Below are 16,696 nucleotides of genomic sequence, written 5' to 3'. Positions count from 1 at the left end.
AATGCTTATTAGACATAATCCCTGAATGAAGAGCTAAACATGCGCCAGAAGTTCGTTGTAATAACAACCATTATTGTCATTATGAGCCAAAAGATCTCTCGTCTTCACTTGCCAAAGAGAAAATATAATGTCGCGATTTAATAATAGAAGACAATGCTTATATTAGGCCATCAATGAAATCAGTTATAACATATAAAATGTTAGGAAGAAATAACGATAATCAAGTAACATGTTTATGGATAATAAAACCCGATTTTAGGACTTAGATATGTCTAAGATGGGAATCAATTAAGGTTCAAGGATAACATATGATCAGAGAATGTGAGAAAATCGATTATAAAGAATCTTATGAAGGGTATAAGGAAATCAATAATAGAAAAGGTTAAAAGAGTTTAGAATATTGAAACCAATACCACTTCTTATAAATATGATGAACAAATAGAATCAAAAGAAAACACCAAGAGTATAGATACAAGTGGAAAACGACTTCTTATAAATATGATGAACAAATAGAAGCAAAAGAAAACACCATAACATAAATACAAGTGGAAACCATTTGTGGGGGAAAACCCCACTAGACATAACTTGAATTAATGCTTTGTGGTTACCTCTTTTGAGTATCCACTAAAATTATTATGTTATTTGTGTTCAATTTATTATGTCCGGTGATAATTATATTGTGTTCGCGTTGGCGTGTTTGAAATCTAAACTCGTTCACAATTCATATAAATAATCATGTCATATTGTTCAACCCTAATCCTAGTATACCAAATCCGGGTATGACCTGCCAAATCCGGGTAGTTATACATGTTCTTACCACCAAGTTTTTGGGTCAAAATAAGGTTTGTTGTCACAATCGAGTTCGCAACTCATGCTCATTTAATTAGAGAAAATTCCAAAAAAAAAACGAAAAAAAAAACTAATGAACACATACAAGTTCTAAAAAAATAAATTGATAAACATATAAATTCCAAAAAAATAAACCGATAAACACATCAAAAAAAAAAAAACTTACTAGCATTCATGAAAACATATAACAAATTACCATTGTGTGTCCGCGTTGCCAATAGAGATGATCTTGATGAAGTGTATTGTTGTCGTATAGCCATATAGTATGAAGTCATAAATATCTACGGCAAAATGCAAATACATCAAATTTGAAAAAAGATATAAAAAAATATTTTTTGAATCCTAATATAATATAAGTTTGCGGGTTGACCACTGAACCTGAGAACTAACCCAAACACGACCCGTCTATTAAACGAGTTATATTAGGTTGCCGGTTGATGCATCTAAAAAATTAATCCAAACCATTTATTTGTGTATTAGATTCGTATCATATTAAATATTGTCACCCGTGTTCCAAATCGTCGTTATTTTATAAGATATGTCATCCCTCTTTTTAGTGAAAAAGAGACAGTTTGTTGGAAAATTTTCAAAATAGGATTTTGACCTAAATTAGATGGTTAAAGTGGCTATTAAGAAAAAATAAAATACAAGAGCTTTAAAATATATACAAATTAAATATTTGTTTTAAAATAGGTTATATTGATATTGTTATTTAATTATCTTATTGTAATTATATTATATTTTTTTTTATCTTAATAAGTTAATATATTTATATTTCTCCGATTCAAAAATTCTGGATCAAACATGAAGGTTTATTATATGTATCACTATAATTTTATTGTAGTCTATCCCTTCTAGGTAATCTGGATCAAACAAATTGTATTTCTCAATCAAAAGAATCTGGATCAAATAAAATATATTATCTCAATGTATTTTTATTGACGTCTTATTGTATTTTTTACGTTTGTGTTAACAAGTATTATTATAAACTATTGTATTGTCTATGCTTATCCAAATTATCCAAGTTATGTACTTATGTTAAATATTATCTTGTTATAATTCTAAAGTATTTATTATTGGTCTATATAAAATAATCATTGTATTTACTTTGCTTCATATTAAACATAAAATATTAATTTATTGTATTTTCTCTATAAGAAAAAGTCAATTTATGAAAATATTAACAACCAAATAAATAAATTTGGTTAGTGTTTTTAGCATTCTATATCATTTTTACTTGCTTCAATTTTTCTTGAACTTGCTAAGTTTATCTAATTCAATTTATATTAAAGGTATTCAAAAAAAACCCTAAAATCTAAAGAAAATGTTCTTTTTTAATTTAAAAATCTTTTTTTTTGGATTTTATTTATACTTAACATTATTTTTATTTATTTTTCGTAGAGGTTTTATTCATTTATTTTTTGTAGTTTTTTTAAATGTTTTATTCGTTTACATTATTTAATTATAACTTTTTAATATTTTGCTATTTTATCCGAAACTGGCTTTTTAAAAAACTAGATCGTTTGAATCTGTATTTTTTTAATACAATTTATGAATGTTTTTTTGTAAAGTTTTAATTTTTAATTTTTAATTTTGGAATGCTTTTAAATTTTTGACATTTTGTTTCATTGTGTAAAAATTTTGTTCGTTTTTATTTGAAAACGACTTAACTATTTTTTACAACTTAGTAATAGTTTTTTTGTAAATTTTTTTTACCACTTAGGGGTATTTCCGACTTTTTGATGTTTTGTAAAAAATAATGCAAAAATATCTTAAATGTGAAAAAATATAAGTAAAAAATTTGAATCATTTTACAAAGACAAAATTACACAGATGGTCCCTGTGGTTGGCACGAGAGACCAAAGATAGTCCTTATGAGGAATTTTGGACGAGTATGGTCCCTGTGGTTCCAAATTGTTGCACGAATAGTCCTTATGACATACTCCGTTTAATTGTTGCCGTTTATCTAAATCACGTGACCCTCACACGAGGGTATTTTCGTCATTTGCTTATCCTTTCCCTCTCATGATCTGCAAAAGATAGTCCCTTTCCCTATAAAAATTAAACCCCCGTCACTTCCTTCTTTAATTTTTCGTCTCCTCTATTCTCCCTTCTCTCTTCTCTCTTCTCTCTTCTGTATGTTTGTAAGAAAATTTGCATAAGAATGGTAAATTGTTTTTGTGGAAGGCAAGCGGTGATAGTGACATCATGGACGGATCTCAACCCAGGGCGTAGGTTTTGGAAATGTCCTAGCAGTTGCGGTTTCATTGCATGGTTTGATGAACCCATGTGTCGAAGGGCTGTGGCTGTCATTCCAGGTTTGCTAAGATCCAAGAACAAGCTTCAAGAATCTCTGCTGCAAGCAAGTTTTGAAGCAAAAAAAGTGAAGATGATGCTAGTTTTTAGTTGGGTTTTCTTTTTCATGTATGTGTACAAAAGATGCTAATAGTATTAGTCTGGAGATGATGGTTCTTTTGCTTGTGGGTAGATAGATGATGGTTCTTTTGCTTGTGGGTAGAATCAGATAGTACTATTAATTTGAAGATGATTTCGTTTTTTTGTTTGTGATGTAAGAAATGTTCGTATGTATGAATGGAATGCTTTTTATTTGGGAAACTTTTAGTCTGCAACCATTGACAAATATTGGTCTGTAACGTAATGAGTGTAAAATATTGGTTTGCTTAATGAACTATCCAGATCCATTAAAGTATAAAAAATGAAAGTGAAAGGTTTTTATAGGGTTTAGACCATTGTAGTATAATGTGTGAACCATTGTAAAGCCATAACAACATTAGAAATGTTCAAAAATAAAATGCAAACTTTTGCATAGTCATAAAGTTCATTACATAACCTTAAAGTGCAAAGTCATAATACCAAAAAAATATCAAAAGAGCTTGCAGACTAATGTATCATAACCAAAAGAACCATCTTAGTCTAGCACCCTGTGTGAACCATAATACCAACAAAAGATAAAGATACACAATAACCAACTTAGTCTGACCTTTCTAAGGTACCAAAACAAACAACACAAAAGACCTTTCTAAGGTTCCATAACAAACAACACAAAAGACAACAAATCAAACTTTTTCCTTCATTTTGGATTTATCCTTAAGTTTGGTTTTCTCCTTCATTTTGGGTTTCTCCTTTTTTCCATCTCCCTGCTTCTTTGCCTTGCTAAGCTTCTTGCCCCCTGCCACCACATTTCTAACTTCAGTTTGTCCCCCTTGTCCCTTGCAACTCCTAGAGTTGTGACCCTTGTTCTTGCATTTGCTACAAGTAACTGTAAGGAACTTCCTGGTCAAACTTTTACCTTGATTATTTGGTTCTTCAGTTTGAGCTCTCTTTCTCTTCTTTTTTGGTCTCCCCACCTGCATAATTAATAAATTATAAAACAATATAAACATATACTAACTTGTAAATTGAAAATTATTTACCTGTGTAGTATGTTTGGGGGGTGTTAGTGTTGTGGGGCAATCTGACTTTGGCCACATACTTCTTCCATTGATTGGTTGAACTTTGTACTTGTACATTTCATTCCATGTGCTTAACCTATAACATGGATGTACCCACTCCTCAAGAGGTGGGACATTTTTTGCCCCATGCTCAACCTTATCCCAAATGGCACTAACAAGATGAGAGCATGGTATCCCAGTGATCTCTGTATGCCTGCAACTATAGTTCCTGTCCCTCCAATTAACCACAAATTGTTCCCCCATTGTCCCAGTAACTTGAGTCTTCTCAGCACCATTAAATATGCAAGTGTATTGAGAAGCATCTTTCTTAACTCCATCTAAAAGTTTTGTGGCTGTTGGGGTAAGAGGCCCTTGAGACTTATCTATCACATTTTAAACAATACAAATTCGTTTCATTAAGTATTCCCTAATATATTCTAAACATGTAATTATAGGTTTGTCTCGAGCATCTAACAACTTTGAGTTGAAAACTTCACATAAATTATTCAACAAAATATCTGTATGTGCTCTTCCTGTACAATGCAACAAAATATCTTATAAGAATCTGTCAAAGTGTAAATCTTCCTTGAATATGTCAAGGTGTCTAACTGTTATATAAGGGTAAATATACCTGACATATGTGCTCTGGCCCAATGTTTGGGTGGAATTTTCTTTAACCAATCACATGCCTTTGAATTGAACTTGTTAAAATCTTCCATGAATCTGTCAAAGTGTCTAACTGTTGTTGCTGTTGCACATTCCCATAAATGATCTCTGTGCTCCTTCCCCCTCCATTGTAGCTTCATGTTTTCGTGAATATGTCTTAAACAAAACCTGTGTTCAGCGCTAGGGAATAGGTTGGCAACAGCAGGTAAAATCCCCTAATAAACAAGTAACAAAAATGTTATTTTTTAAAGGTAGCAGACAAAATTACACAGATGTCATGAACAAGTATCATAAGAAGACTAACCTTTTGCCTGTCAGAAATAAATGTGAAGTTTGAATTTGTAGACAGCTCCAAATCTTCACCTAGACACTCTAGAAACCAACTCCATGAGCTTTTGTTCTCGGCTTCAACTATGGCATATGCTAGTGGGTAGATCCCATTATTGGAATCAAGACCCACAGCAGTGAGAACCTGTCCAGGGTAAGGTCCCTTCATGAAAGCCCCATCGAATCCTAAGAAATCTCTTAAACCTGCCTTAAAACCCAGTTTTAATGCACCTAAACAGACATAAATTCTCTTAAACATCCTAGTTTCCAAGTTTGCATTTGGTTCACTGTATACATCAATCTTCACAGTTGTTCCTGGGTTGCACTGTTGTAATTCTAGTACATAATCCCTGAGAAGGCTGTATTGCTTTTCATAATCTCCGTGAACATGTTTCTGTGCAAGCTGTTTAGCCCTAAAGACCTTCATTCTTGACATCCCCACCTCGTATGTCTTTTGTAACTCTACACACAAAGCTTTGACTGGGATAGTTGGGTTTCCTTCCACTTGTTGAAGAATGGTGGTTGCAAGAAACTTAGAAGTACACGCTTTAATAGATCTTGACTGCACACATCTATGCTCATGAACCAAAGTTTTCACCATCCAATCGCTTTCTTCATCAGATCTAGAAATTAATACCACCCAAGGGCATGTTGCTTTTTGTGAACTTACTGTTTTGTCCTTGCATTTGATTCTACTTTTTGTCCATGGCCCACCTGTCATTTCTGGGACCACACCCCTGCATTTTGCCCTAATTCTTTGTTTATCATTTTTTGCAAAATAAATGTTTCTCCTAGTTCGAATTGAATGCATTTTAATGTAGTCCTTTGCTTCTGATGAGGACTTAAATATTTGACCCAGATAGAATGCAGTTTCATGTACTACTCCTGATGAACACGTGGTTGGTTTGTTTAACCTTCTCATTAACTTCTTCCTCTCATCTTCTTCTACACCAGCTGATTCAAACAACTGTGTATCTATCACCTCCAAATCGTCATCAACTGTGACATCAGGTGCATTGAATGATTGGTGGTTATCTAGATTTGGAAAAGAATAAACACCACTGTGGAAGTCTTTCATATTCACTTCGACATCCTCCACCATATTAAGTTCATCCACTAAAAAGTCACTATCCTCGCTTATACTTCCATTGGTACTAGTCTCATCACTAATAGCATCTCCAATTTCTTCATTGTCCCCCATCTGTTGGTAATCATCGTCCCCCATCTGTTGGTAATCATTATGATCCATATAAAAGAAAGGATCAAAGTCTTCTGAAGGTCCAACATCTTGGGCTTTGTTAAGCTCCTCACTTGCAGGCTGAACTCCAACATCTTTCAATACATCTCTATCAAAATGTCCAAAAGGTACAACAGACCTAGAAAAGTCATAGTTCTCATTCAAGTCCAATTTTCTACTACATGATCCTACCTCTGTACTTGTAAACTTTTTTCGATTGAGTTCCGGAGAAATAGGCTCATTGATTTCTTCCAATACGACCTTATTTGGAGACATAAAGTATGTATGGAGTCTAGTAGTTCCATGTTCAGTATACACCATAATCTCTTTATGATTAGCGACATGCTTACTTAACAAAAGTACGTCTGAGTCATTACCTAAAGGAAGTAACCCATAATCGATTTCAATCTCTGGAATCAAGAAGTGGTAGTAGATAGGCTCACCGTTGATATAACCTATCTCCTTCATCATATCGTCTAACTCATGTACGGAGAACACGTCCATGTCTACGTAGTCAACATAGTCAATACTCCCACCAACGTAACGTCTTCCTGGGTATTTTGTGAACATACCCCCATGGTGAATCTTGAATGTGCAAAAACTACTTAACTCAACTGAAAAACAAATAAATAATGATATGAGGAAAGAATGAAGTCTCAAAATTGAATGTGCATAAATTACTTAACAAAATTGGAAGTTGTTAACTGATCACTCACCATAAGCTTTGATCAGGTCAGGATTTTCTGAGAATTTTGAACGGACATGCCACAAAGTTAGAACCATTGCAAATGATGAAGATGAAAACCCTAGTTTCCGTTTGATGTTTTGCAGTGACGAAGATGACAAACCAGAGGAGAAAAGAAAGGGACGATTTCTTGGGGCAACGTAAATGGCAGCTGGATGTAAGGATCATTTATGTATATGATCATTTCGTGTAACAAAGCAAATGACGAAAATACCCTCGTGTGAGGGTCACGTGATTTAGATAAACGGCAACAATTAAACGGAGTATGTCATAAGGACTATTCGTGCAACAATTTGGAACCACAGGGACCATACTCGTCCAAAATTCCTCATAAGGACTATCTTTGGTCTCTCGTGCCAACCACAGGGACCATCTGTGTAATTTTGTCTTTTACAAAGTTTAAAATAAACTTAAAAAAAAATACTATCCATAAATAATTTTTTCTTGTAAAATCAACAAAAGAAAACATTATATAATTTATATAAAAAATAAAAATAGATCTAATAATAAATAAATACTAAAATAAATATTAAATAATTAAATATCTTAAAGTAAAATTAATACTGATATTAAATAATTAAAAATAAAAAGTTATATTAATTTTTGATTGATTAGACTATTTCAAAAAACCAACTAATAATCAATTTCGGATCTCGTACTAGTATCATACCGGAATCGATACTGAACCGTACCGAATTTAAACATATGAGACATTATTCAATACTTTAAAATCATAAAATTCGGGATTCAGTACTGGTACCAATGCTAGTACCAAAACCAATACCATTTTCGATATTAATACTTATAATTTTAATTCGGTTCGATAATCAATGATTGACTTTCAATAAAATTCGATTTTTAAAAAATAAAAAAATGTTATCCATCGTTACCGATTCCGTTTCATGTTCTAAATGCATAAACAAAAGCCAAAACTACAAAAATGGTCCCTATGGTATGCATTTTTTAGGGTTTTAGTCCAACCTCAACTTTTTTGGATTGGTGGTTCTTTTGAGGTAATTTCATTGCGTTTTTGGTCATTTGGTAAACTGAAATGACTGTAATGACCTTCTGATATTTTTTTAATGTTTTTTCTATTTAGTTTAAATGAAAAAGAAAATAAATAATTAAATTGGACCCAAATCTCTCTCTCTCTCTCTCTCTCTCTCTCTCTCTCCCTTCCATCGTAAAAGCCCTTTCTTCTTTCATTCCTTCATAATTAATCTTTAATGGCATCTTCCCCATAACATTGTGTAGATTCGAAGCTAAAGGATTTTTCCAAGTTGTCGATCTCTTATGGGTCACTAGCGGAGGACATGTGGTGAATGTTAGTGGGAAAAAAGTACAGGATGTGAGCAAGGGAAGGGAAACAAGTACCTGCATTTCACTGAGGTCCTCCGGTAACCAAATGTGTTTTTCGACATATAAACTTCTAGTTCAGATCAATATGGAATTATTGATCAAGATAGGAGAAATTAGATAGGTAACCAAATGTTTTTTCTAGCATATGAAATCCCCTCCTCCATTCACTAGAACAAATCTCCAACGATAGAGGTGGAATTACGAACCCTTCGATCTGAAAATCTTTTAGTCGAAACCCTAGTCATTTCAGCTTGGTCTATTCACCATGCCAAATTCTCATCATCATCATCATCATCATCATCAAAACATGGCATTTAAAAAAATAAAGAGAAAAAAATTGAAAAAAGAGATCGATATTGATGAAATTATGATGATTCTAAGATCAACCCAGAAGTTTCTGCTACAAAAAGAGCATGATTTTGATCTCCTTCGTAAGTAACAATCAACATGCTTGGATCATCCAATGCTCTCTCGATATGTTTCCGAGCTGGGCATCCTCTCATACTACTACACTTGTAGTATCCTCTGTGGATTTTGGGGAAGAAATAGAAGAAATTAGAGATGAATTAATGGCGGATTCCAATTCAAACTTTTTGATGGGTAATATATTTTAAGCGTGAAATGGTGAATTAAGAGAGTAATTTTACCTAGGATGTAGAGATCGTTTAATAGGTTTTTGGCCGTACCCTCTTCATCCTCAGTTTTCTGAATCATATAAGGAAATGAGTTTAAATTTGATGTTGATAGTAAGGAGATGAACGAGGGTGATTTGGGGATGAAAATTGATCTGGTGAGCTAGATTCCCAATTGTGGGGAAGGTTGTGACAACTCGAAATTTTCAATCGGTCAAACCCTAAAAGTCAATCACTTCGATTTATAAGTCAATTACATTATTACTTATTTTTAGCAAATTTAAAGTTCGTTTGATTATTTTAATATTATTCTTTAAACGAACGGGTGAAAGGAAGTGCCGTCTAGAGTCTTGAAATTTCAAAGCCGCAAACACCTCGTGTCTTAGAAGTTCACGGCCAAACTTTTATGTTTGGGCCGAAAAATCTTCCCAAAAACGTAAACTTATGCTTAAACATGAGTTTACTCCCCAAATTACCACACTTCTCATTTACACCCTAATAGAGTAAACTCCAAACTCTCTCAAGTACCATCCCGGTTTTCGTCCGGTTTCCCGAAAACGTAAGTGTTTCTCGACTTGATTAGTTGATATAACATAACATCTAGTGATTATACATCCTTTAACCCATCCATTTATGTGTTTTGACTAGTTTTCCCAAACACCAAGAACACACACTAGTGTTCTTGGACTTTAAGTTCATTTCAAGCTTCCACAAAGTAAGTACTTCTATCCTAGAGTCATTTAAAGCTTGCTATACATATTTATACCAAGGAAAAGTCCCAAGAACACCAAGAACAAGGTGTTCACGGTTTTGGGAGTCTCCCAAAATCGTAAACACCAAGTATAGTGCCAAAAGGTGCTTTAGGGTGTCTAGATGCTTCACTATGCCTTAAGGACTTGTCTAGATCCATCCTTGATGTGTTTATCATATAAAAGAACAAGAAAACAATCATTTATATGTGTTTACGATTTGGGGATCTCCCAGAACCGTAAACACCCCAAAAGGTGTTTAAATGTCCCATATTTACTCCTAATGCCTAGAATCTAACCTAGGCTTTTACCTTGAAGTGTTTAGGACTTGAAAACACCAAAATACCTTAGTCCATAAGAGTTTACGGTAGTAAAATCATGGAGAAATGGTTCTTAGACCGTAAACTCCATTTATGAGTGTTTTGATGCCACACAACACTTCCTAAGGCTTAAACATGAAGTAGGAATGCTTGGAAAAGCTTAGAAAACTTCAAAACAACAAATGGTCAAAAGGTTAGGAGTTTACGACCGTAAACTCAAGGGGTGTTGGTCTTTAGGGAGTAAACTCATTTTAGGAGTGTTCCTTGAACCCCAAACATACTAGCCTTTCCCTACAACACTTAGATGCACTCCTTAGCACTTATAACACTTATACAAAGTGTTTGTCATGTCCTAGAGTGTCTTGACTTGTTTATTAGTTGTTTATAGACTAATTTGATACATATATGCGATATTATATGTTAAATAGGATCATAGAGTGTGTTCAAGACTTCACTTGACACCTAGCATCCTGTTTCAGTCCGTTCATCCCAACCACTTGCTACAGGTGAGTTCATACCCCTTAATCAATGTTTTAAATGTTTTTAAATGTTTTATGGGGGGGGGGGGGATACAAGTAGAATCATGCTAGTTATTATATCAATCACATGTGATTAATAAGCAGCATTTAAATGATTTGCTACTCATTAGTCGTTTTACCAAACAGTTTTCTTCACATGATTTTCATAAACGTTTTATATGTTTAAAACTCCTTATTAAACTGTTCATTATACACTGTATGTTTCATTTCAAACTCATTCATAATTGTGTTTCAAACAAATGTTTCTTTATACTTAAACTGCTTTATCAAACACATGCTTTCAACCCGTTTTATGGATTGACATCAAGTCGATCTTTTCTTAGATAGAAATCATGTTCAAAAGGTTTTACAAAACTTATTTTATGTTTTTATATTGTAAATTGCATGCCTATATATGTATAGTTATATAAGAAATGTTGAAAGGACTTAGGAAGGCTATCCACCCTATTTCCTTTTCGCGCTTGAGATGTGGTCTGGTGGGATATCGGGTACCCGTCCGAAGGTCGTTTAAATATTAGTTATATATCATGTGTACATATATAGTCATAAAGGTTCTTCCAGTTCATTCAATACCCTTGGGTAGCAAGGGTATACATCCATGTTCATACGTACCAGTTACATTACTAGTAAGCTACCATATGGGTAGTTTAGGGAGATATTAGAACCATTACTAGAACGCGATATCATACAATGAGTCAGTTCATTCATGAGTCAATACTTGCTAGATAGAGAGAACATACATTACAGCTAGTACACACATTACATTATTATACATGCTAGATAGAGAGAGAACACACATTACAGCTAGCACACGCATAACATTACAGTACATTACTATACAATTACATGAATACGTTTACATGATTACATTTACACGAGTACATTTACATAGATACGTTTACATAGAGACCCTGTTATAAGCATGCCTATATATGTATAGTTATATAAGTAATGTTTAAAGGACTTAGGAAGGCTATCCACCCTATTTCCTTTTCGCGCTTAAGATGTGGTCTGGTGGGATATCAGGTATTCGTCCGAAGGTCATTTAAACATTAGTTATATATATATATATATATATATATATATATATATATATATATCATGTGTACATATATGGACATAATAGTTCCTTTCAGTCAGTTCAGTACCTTTGGGTAGCAAAGGCATACGTTCATATACTTTTACATGATTACGCTTACATGAGTACGTATACATAGATACATTTACATGAGTGCGCTTACATATACGATAGTAGGACAGACATCAGTAGGTGCTATAGCATGGAACGAGTTCAGGATCTAACTATACCAATAAATCGCAACACATTGTGATAGTTATATTGGGTATACATGATCATAGTAATGTGGATGTTCACGGCATGCAAATATGCAGGGGTCGTGTAAAGGTCCCAAAATCCCTTTGACAGGGGAGCGTCTAGCCTGGGATCTAGCCATCACATTATGCCTTATCCCTCAAATAAGGCAATAGGAGTACAGAAGTAGTCACTTATTACAAATACTACATTACTTATAAGAATTACCCTAGACTTAAGGTAATTAGTACGGTTGTAGTTCGACACTACACCATAGTACTATTTCATTTTCCCATTACATTCACTTCGTGAACATTCACACGACGCACGGTAATGTAGAAACTATATTTTTGGTTAATGATAGTCAGATTTGGGAAAATACACACTCTTACAAGAGACACACACACAGACACTAGATGCCTTGGTAGAAGGATACGATTAGTAGGAAACATAGGGCTTCCTAGGATCATTCAAAACATTTTCATACTTACAGTTCATATACATTTTCAATACTTACAGTTCATATACATTTTCAATACTTACAGTTCATATACATACAAATACTTACATACAAATTAAGACACTAAAATACTTATGATCTCACCAGCTTTAAAGCTGATACTCTCTTTCAAAATAACTTGTATCCTCAGGTCAACCATAGACAGGTACCGATGCAAGGTTTAGAGAAGATGGTGCTCGTACAAGACACATCTTTCATTTTGATTTATGCTTTAGTGTTTATCATAATTTAACAGAACACACTTGTATTAAAATTATATTATTAATGCAATGTATGATGTTGTTGGTTGTTTACTACTTTTCATTGTTGTGATACTGTACATGACATCCTCCGCTCCAGAACGTTTCCGCCGTTCATGGTTTTGAGGTGTGACAAAGGTTGTGTAGAGAGAGAGAGAAAGAGAGAGAGAGATGTGGGTCCAATTTAATTATTTATTTTCTTTTTCATTTAAATTAAATAGAAAAAACATTAAAAAATATCAAAAAATCATTACAATCATTTCAGTTTATCGAGGGACAAAAAAGACAACGAAACTATCTCAAAATGACCATCAATAAAAAAAAAAATCAAAGTCTAGACTAAAACTCCAAAAAATAGATACCATGGGACTATTTTTACAATTTTTTCTAAACAAAATTTATAATTCATTATTGCTCATTGTTGACCTTTCTTGACTCGATCACAATTCACAAGTCTACACAGAGGAGCGATGAGTGGCAGCATGACATCGATCTCACCGTCAACACCATTGTCCCAACGATCGCAGAGCAACAGCAACCATCGTCAATCCGCTGTAAACCTTAAATCGCCAACCAATTTATCAATCCCCAATTTCATCATCCCTTCAAGAAGAAGAAAGAACCCAAAATCATTCCCATCTCTCATCGTCAACTCTACCACCGAATCCCTAAATCAACCCACCGGAAAATCCACACAAGCACCATTGGTGGTCGTCGGATCAGCCAATGCCGACATCTACGTGGAGATCGATAGGCTTCCCAAAGAGGGAGAGACCGTATCTGCGAAGACCGGGCAAACCCTAGCTGGTGGCAAAGGGGCTAACCAGGCGGTATGTGGCGGAATGCTATCCTACCCGACGTACTTCGTCGGCCAGATCGGAAAGGATGCTCATGGGAAATTGATAATGGAGGCGCTTGAAGGTGGCGGTGTTCATATCGATCATCTGAATGAAGTTTCCGAAGAGCCGACTGGACATGCGGTGGTTATGCTTCAATCCGATGGACAGAACTCCATTATAATCGTCGGAGGTGCTAATATGTGTGGTTGGCCTGAAAATCTAGCCAACGATGATCTGGAGACTGTGAAGAATGCCGGGATTGTTTTGCTTCAGAGGGAGATTCCTGATTCGATCAACATTCAAGTCGCAAAGGTGATAAATTTCTTAATTCAAAATTCAAGAAAACGAATTGCATTATCATCTATCATCTATCATCTATAGTTCTATACTATGCTTTACGATTACAGGCCGCAAGAAATGCAGGCGTTCCTGTGATTCTCGATGCAGGAGGAATGGATTCACCAATTCCAGTTGAGCTTCTGAAACATGTTGATATTCTGAGTCCAAATGAAAGCGAGCTTGCTCGTTTGACAGGAATGGAAACAGAAAGCTTTGAACAAATCAGCTTAGCTGTAGCTAAATGTCACCAATTAGTAAGCCTTTTTTTCAATCATTACTATTTGTATCATAAATTAATTAAACTAATTGTGACTATTGTTATCAGGGTGTTAAAGAAGTTCTTGTGAAACTTGGTGGAAGAGGATCTGCTTTATTCACAGAAGGAAAAGAACCAATTAAACAAAGCATCATCGAGGCTAAAAAAGTCATTGACACAACTGGCGCAGGGGATACATTCACTGCTGCTTATGCTGTTGCTTTTGTAGAAGGGAAAACCAAAGTTGAATGCTTGAGATTTGCAGGTAAACACATGCTTCTTATTTGTTAAATATTTTTATTTTAATTATATATTTCGATTTTTTATATTAAATCCCTTTTAATGATTTGATGATTTGCAGCTGCAGCAGCCTCTCTTTGTGTTCAAGTGAAAGGAGCCATTCCAAGCATGCCACATAGGAAAGCCGTCTTGGATCTTCTTCAATCTATTTAGCAGACTGTTGTGTACCTGATTTGTATGGACAGTGTGAGCGAGTTTAGCAGACTGTTGTGTACCTGAATAATGTTTGGAATACTTTTCAAAGAAATACAATAAAGAAAAGTAGGATATGATCTATTTGAGTTTTTTTTCAGACTGTTGTGTACCTGATTTACATCAACAGTGCGACCTGCTTGAAGAATAACCTTTTTACAGAAACTTTCGGTATTTCCGTTCGACACAAGTCCTGCAAACGGACCCACGTAATGTTTTGAAATCCTTTTTAAAGAAATAAAAGAAAAGAAAAGTGGAATCTATTTGGGTCTTTTTTTCTCTCTTTAACTTTTTTGCATGTCCCTTTTGAAGAGCATTATTAATGTACTATATAACTTTCATTATATTAGACAATTCTCTCTCAAACAAGCATCACTATCAAAAATTCACTATTTGAGAAACAAGAAATGGCACTATGTTTCATATTTCTTCTCATGCTTCTACAAACTCATCTCTCTCTTCATTCATCATTGTCCGTACAAAAACATCAAGGTTACAAATCCAAATCCATTTTTTTATCTTTTTTTCTTTTCATGTCAACAAATATATGACTTTTTATTTTTATTATCAGATGTAGAGCTTGGAAAATTCAAATTAAACGATAAGGTAAGGGATTATATTCATAATCTCACTATTTTTCTTTATTGTTTCTTGATTCTTGATGATAATTGTTCATAAATATTTTTTTTTTCTGGTTTTATTTTGTTTAGTCTTTCATGGAAGATAAGAGTAGGAGATTGGAGTTGCATGAGGTACATTCGGGTCCAAATCCCATCAGTAATTCCTTCAAAGAAGAGGTCCCTGAAATAAACTTACAAACTGCACCTTAATTATTTTTCTTTTAACTTTTTTTTTGGTTAGATTAATAATAAAATGAACATTTTTTTAGTAGATAATCAAGATGGTTGTTGTGTATGTAGAATGTGTTTATTCTGCTTTTTAGCAAGTTATAAATTGGTTCTAGGATATGGTATACTTGCAGAAATACTCATAAGTATGTTCTTGTCCTTTTTTTTTGTTAACATGAATAATTTGCAAACATTATTAAATTTGATAATCAGTATTTATAAACATTATTAAATTTGTAAGGTTCTTGAATTCCAAAAGTTTATACAACGTACATTGTTTCTATTTATTAATAATAAACATAACCTGAAAACTATCGTTTTTTTAATTGTCCCATGAATGGTAGAGCCGAAGATTTTTTCATGATTGAAGTATGATTAAGATATGGTTTCAGAGTCGAATTTTTTTTCATCATTGGAGTATGATAACATATATATGTTACATGATTTATATATCATATGATACTTTTCTAAGGTTAATAAGCCAGTTTAAATAACTTATTTTTTCCGCAGAAACTTGATTTTAGTAACGAAAATAGGATTTGAAATGAAGATTTTTTTTTTTTTTGGTTTTTGAGACATCAATCTTAGTCAATCACAAGCCAACCTTCGATCTGTGTAAAATCTTGTTGGGGAAAAAGAATTTCTTTATTTCGAAATCAACTTTAAATTTGGTCAAGAGAATCTTTAAAAGCAAATAGTTGGAATTATTTCACTTTATATATATATATATATATATATATATATATATATATATATATATATATATATATATATATATATATATATATTATGAATTCCCATATAAAAGGACTTGAAACAACGTCAATGGTGGTAGACTGGTAGTCATGTCATGTTTCTATGTCGGCAAAGTTAAATGGCTGTTTTTGAGCCCCAAATGTTTGATGTTCATGCCATAAAGGGGTTGGGTTGATCCATCATTTTTGTCCAACTCTTTTAGATTTATCATTTATATAAT

At 33.5% G+C, this 16,696-nt stretch overlaps 1 protein-coding gene and 1 long non-coding RNA gene across 2 annotated transcripts; both read left to right on the top strand.

The window, feature by feature from the left end:
* Nucleotides 1–13,362: 13,362 nt before the first annotated feature.
* On the top strand, nucleotides 13,363–14,972 carry LOC145062369 (pfkB-like carbohydrate kinase family protein). The gene is made up of 4 exons (XM_079009982.1): nucleotides 13,363–14,097; nucleotides 14,193–14,378; nucleotides 14,450–14,645; nucleotides 14,742–14,972. Exons 1-4 carry the CDS (start codon nucleotides 13,417–13,419, stop codon nucleotides 14,831–14,833), a joined length of 1,155 nt encoding a protein of 384 aa, XP_078866108.1. The 5' UTR covers nucleotides 13,363–13,416; the 3' UTR covers nucleotides 14,834–14,972.
* A 136-nt stretch (nucleotides 14,973–15,108) lies between these two features.
* On the top strand, nucleotides 15,109–15,840 carry LOC145062370 (uncharacterized). The gene is made up of 3 exons (XR_013687542.1): nucleotides 15,109–15,364; nucleotides 15,444–15,478; nucleotides 15,583–15,840. It is a non-coding gene; the product is annotated as an uncharacterized LOC145062370 (long non-coding RNA).
* Nucleotides 15,841–16,696: the final 856 nt, after the last annotated feature.

Source organism: Lactuca serriola, chromosome 7 (genome assembly GCF_051521515.1).
Source record: "Lactuca serriola cultivar US96UC23 chromosome 7, Lser_US96UC23_V15, whole genome shotgun sequence".
Classification (NCBI taxonomy): Eukaryota; Viridiplantae; Streptophyta; class Magnoliopsida; order Asterales; family Asteraceae; genus Lactuca; species Lactuca serriola.
This window is presented reverse-complemented; position numbering and strand designations above follow the sequence as displayed.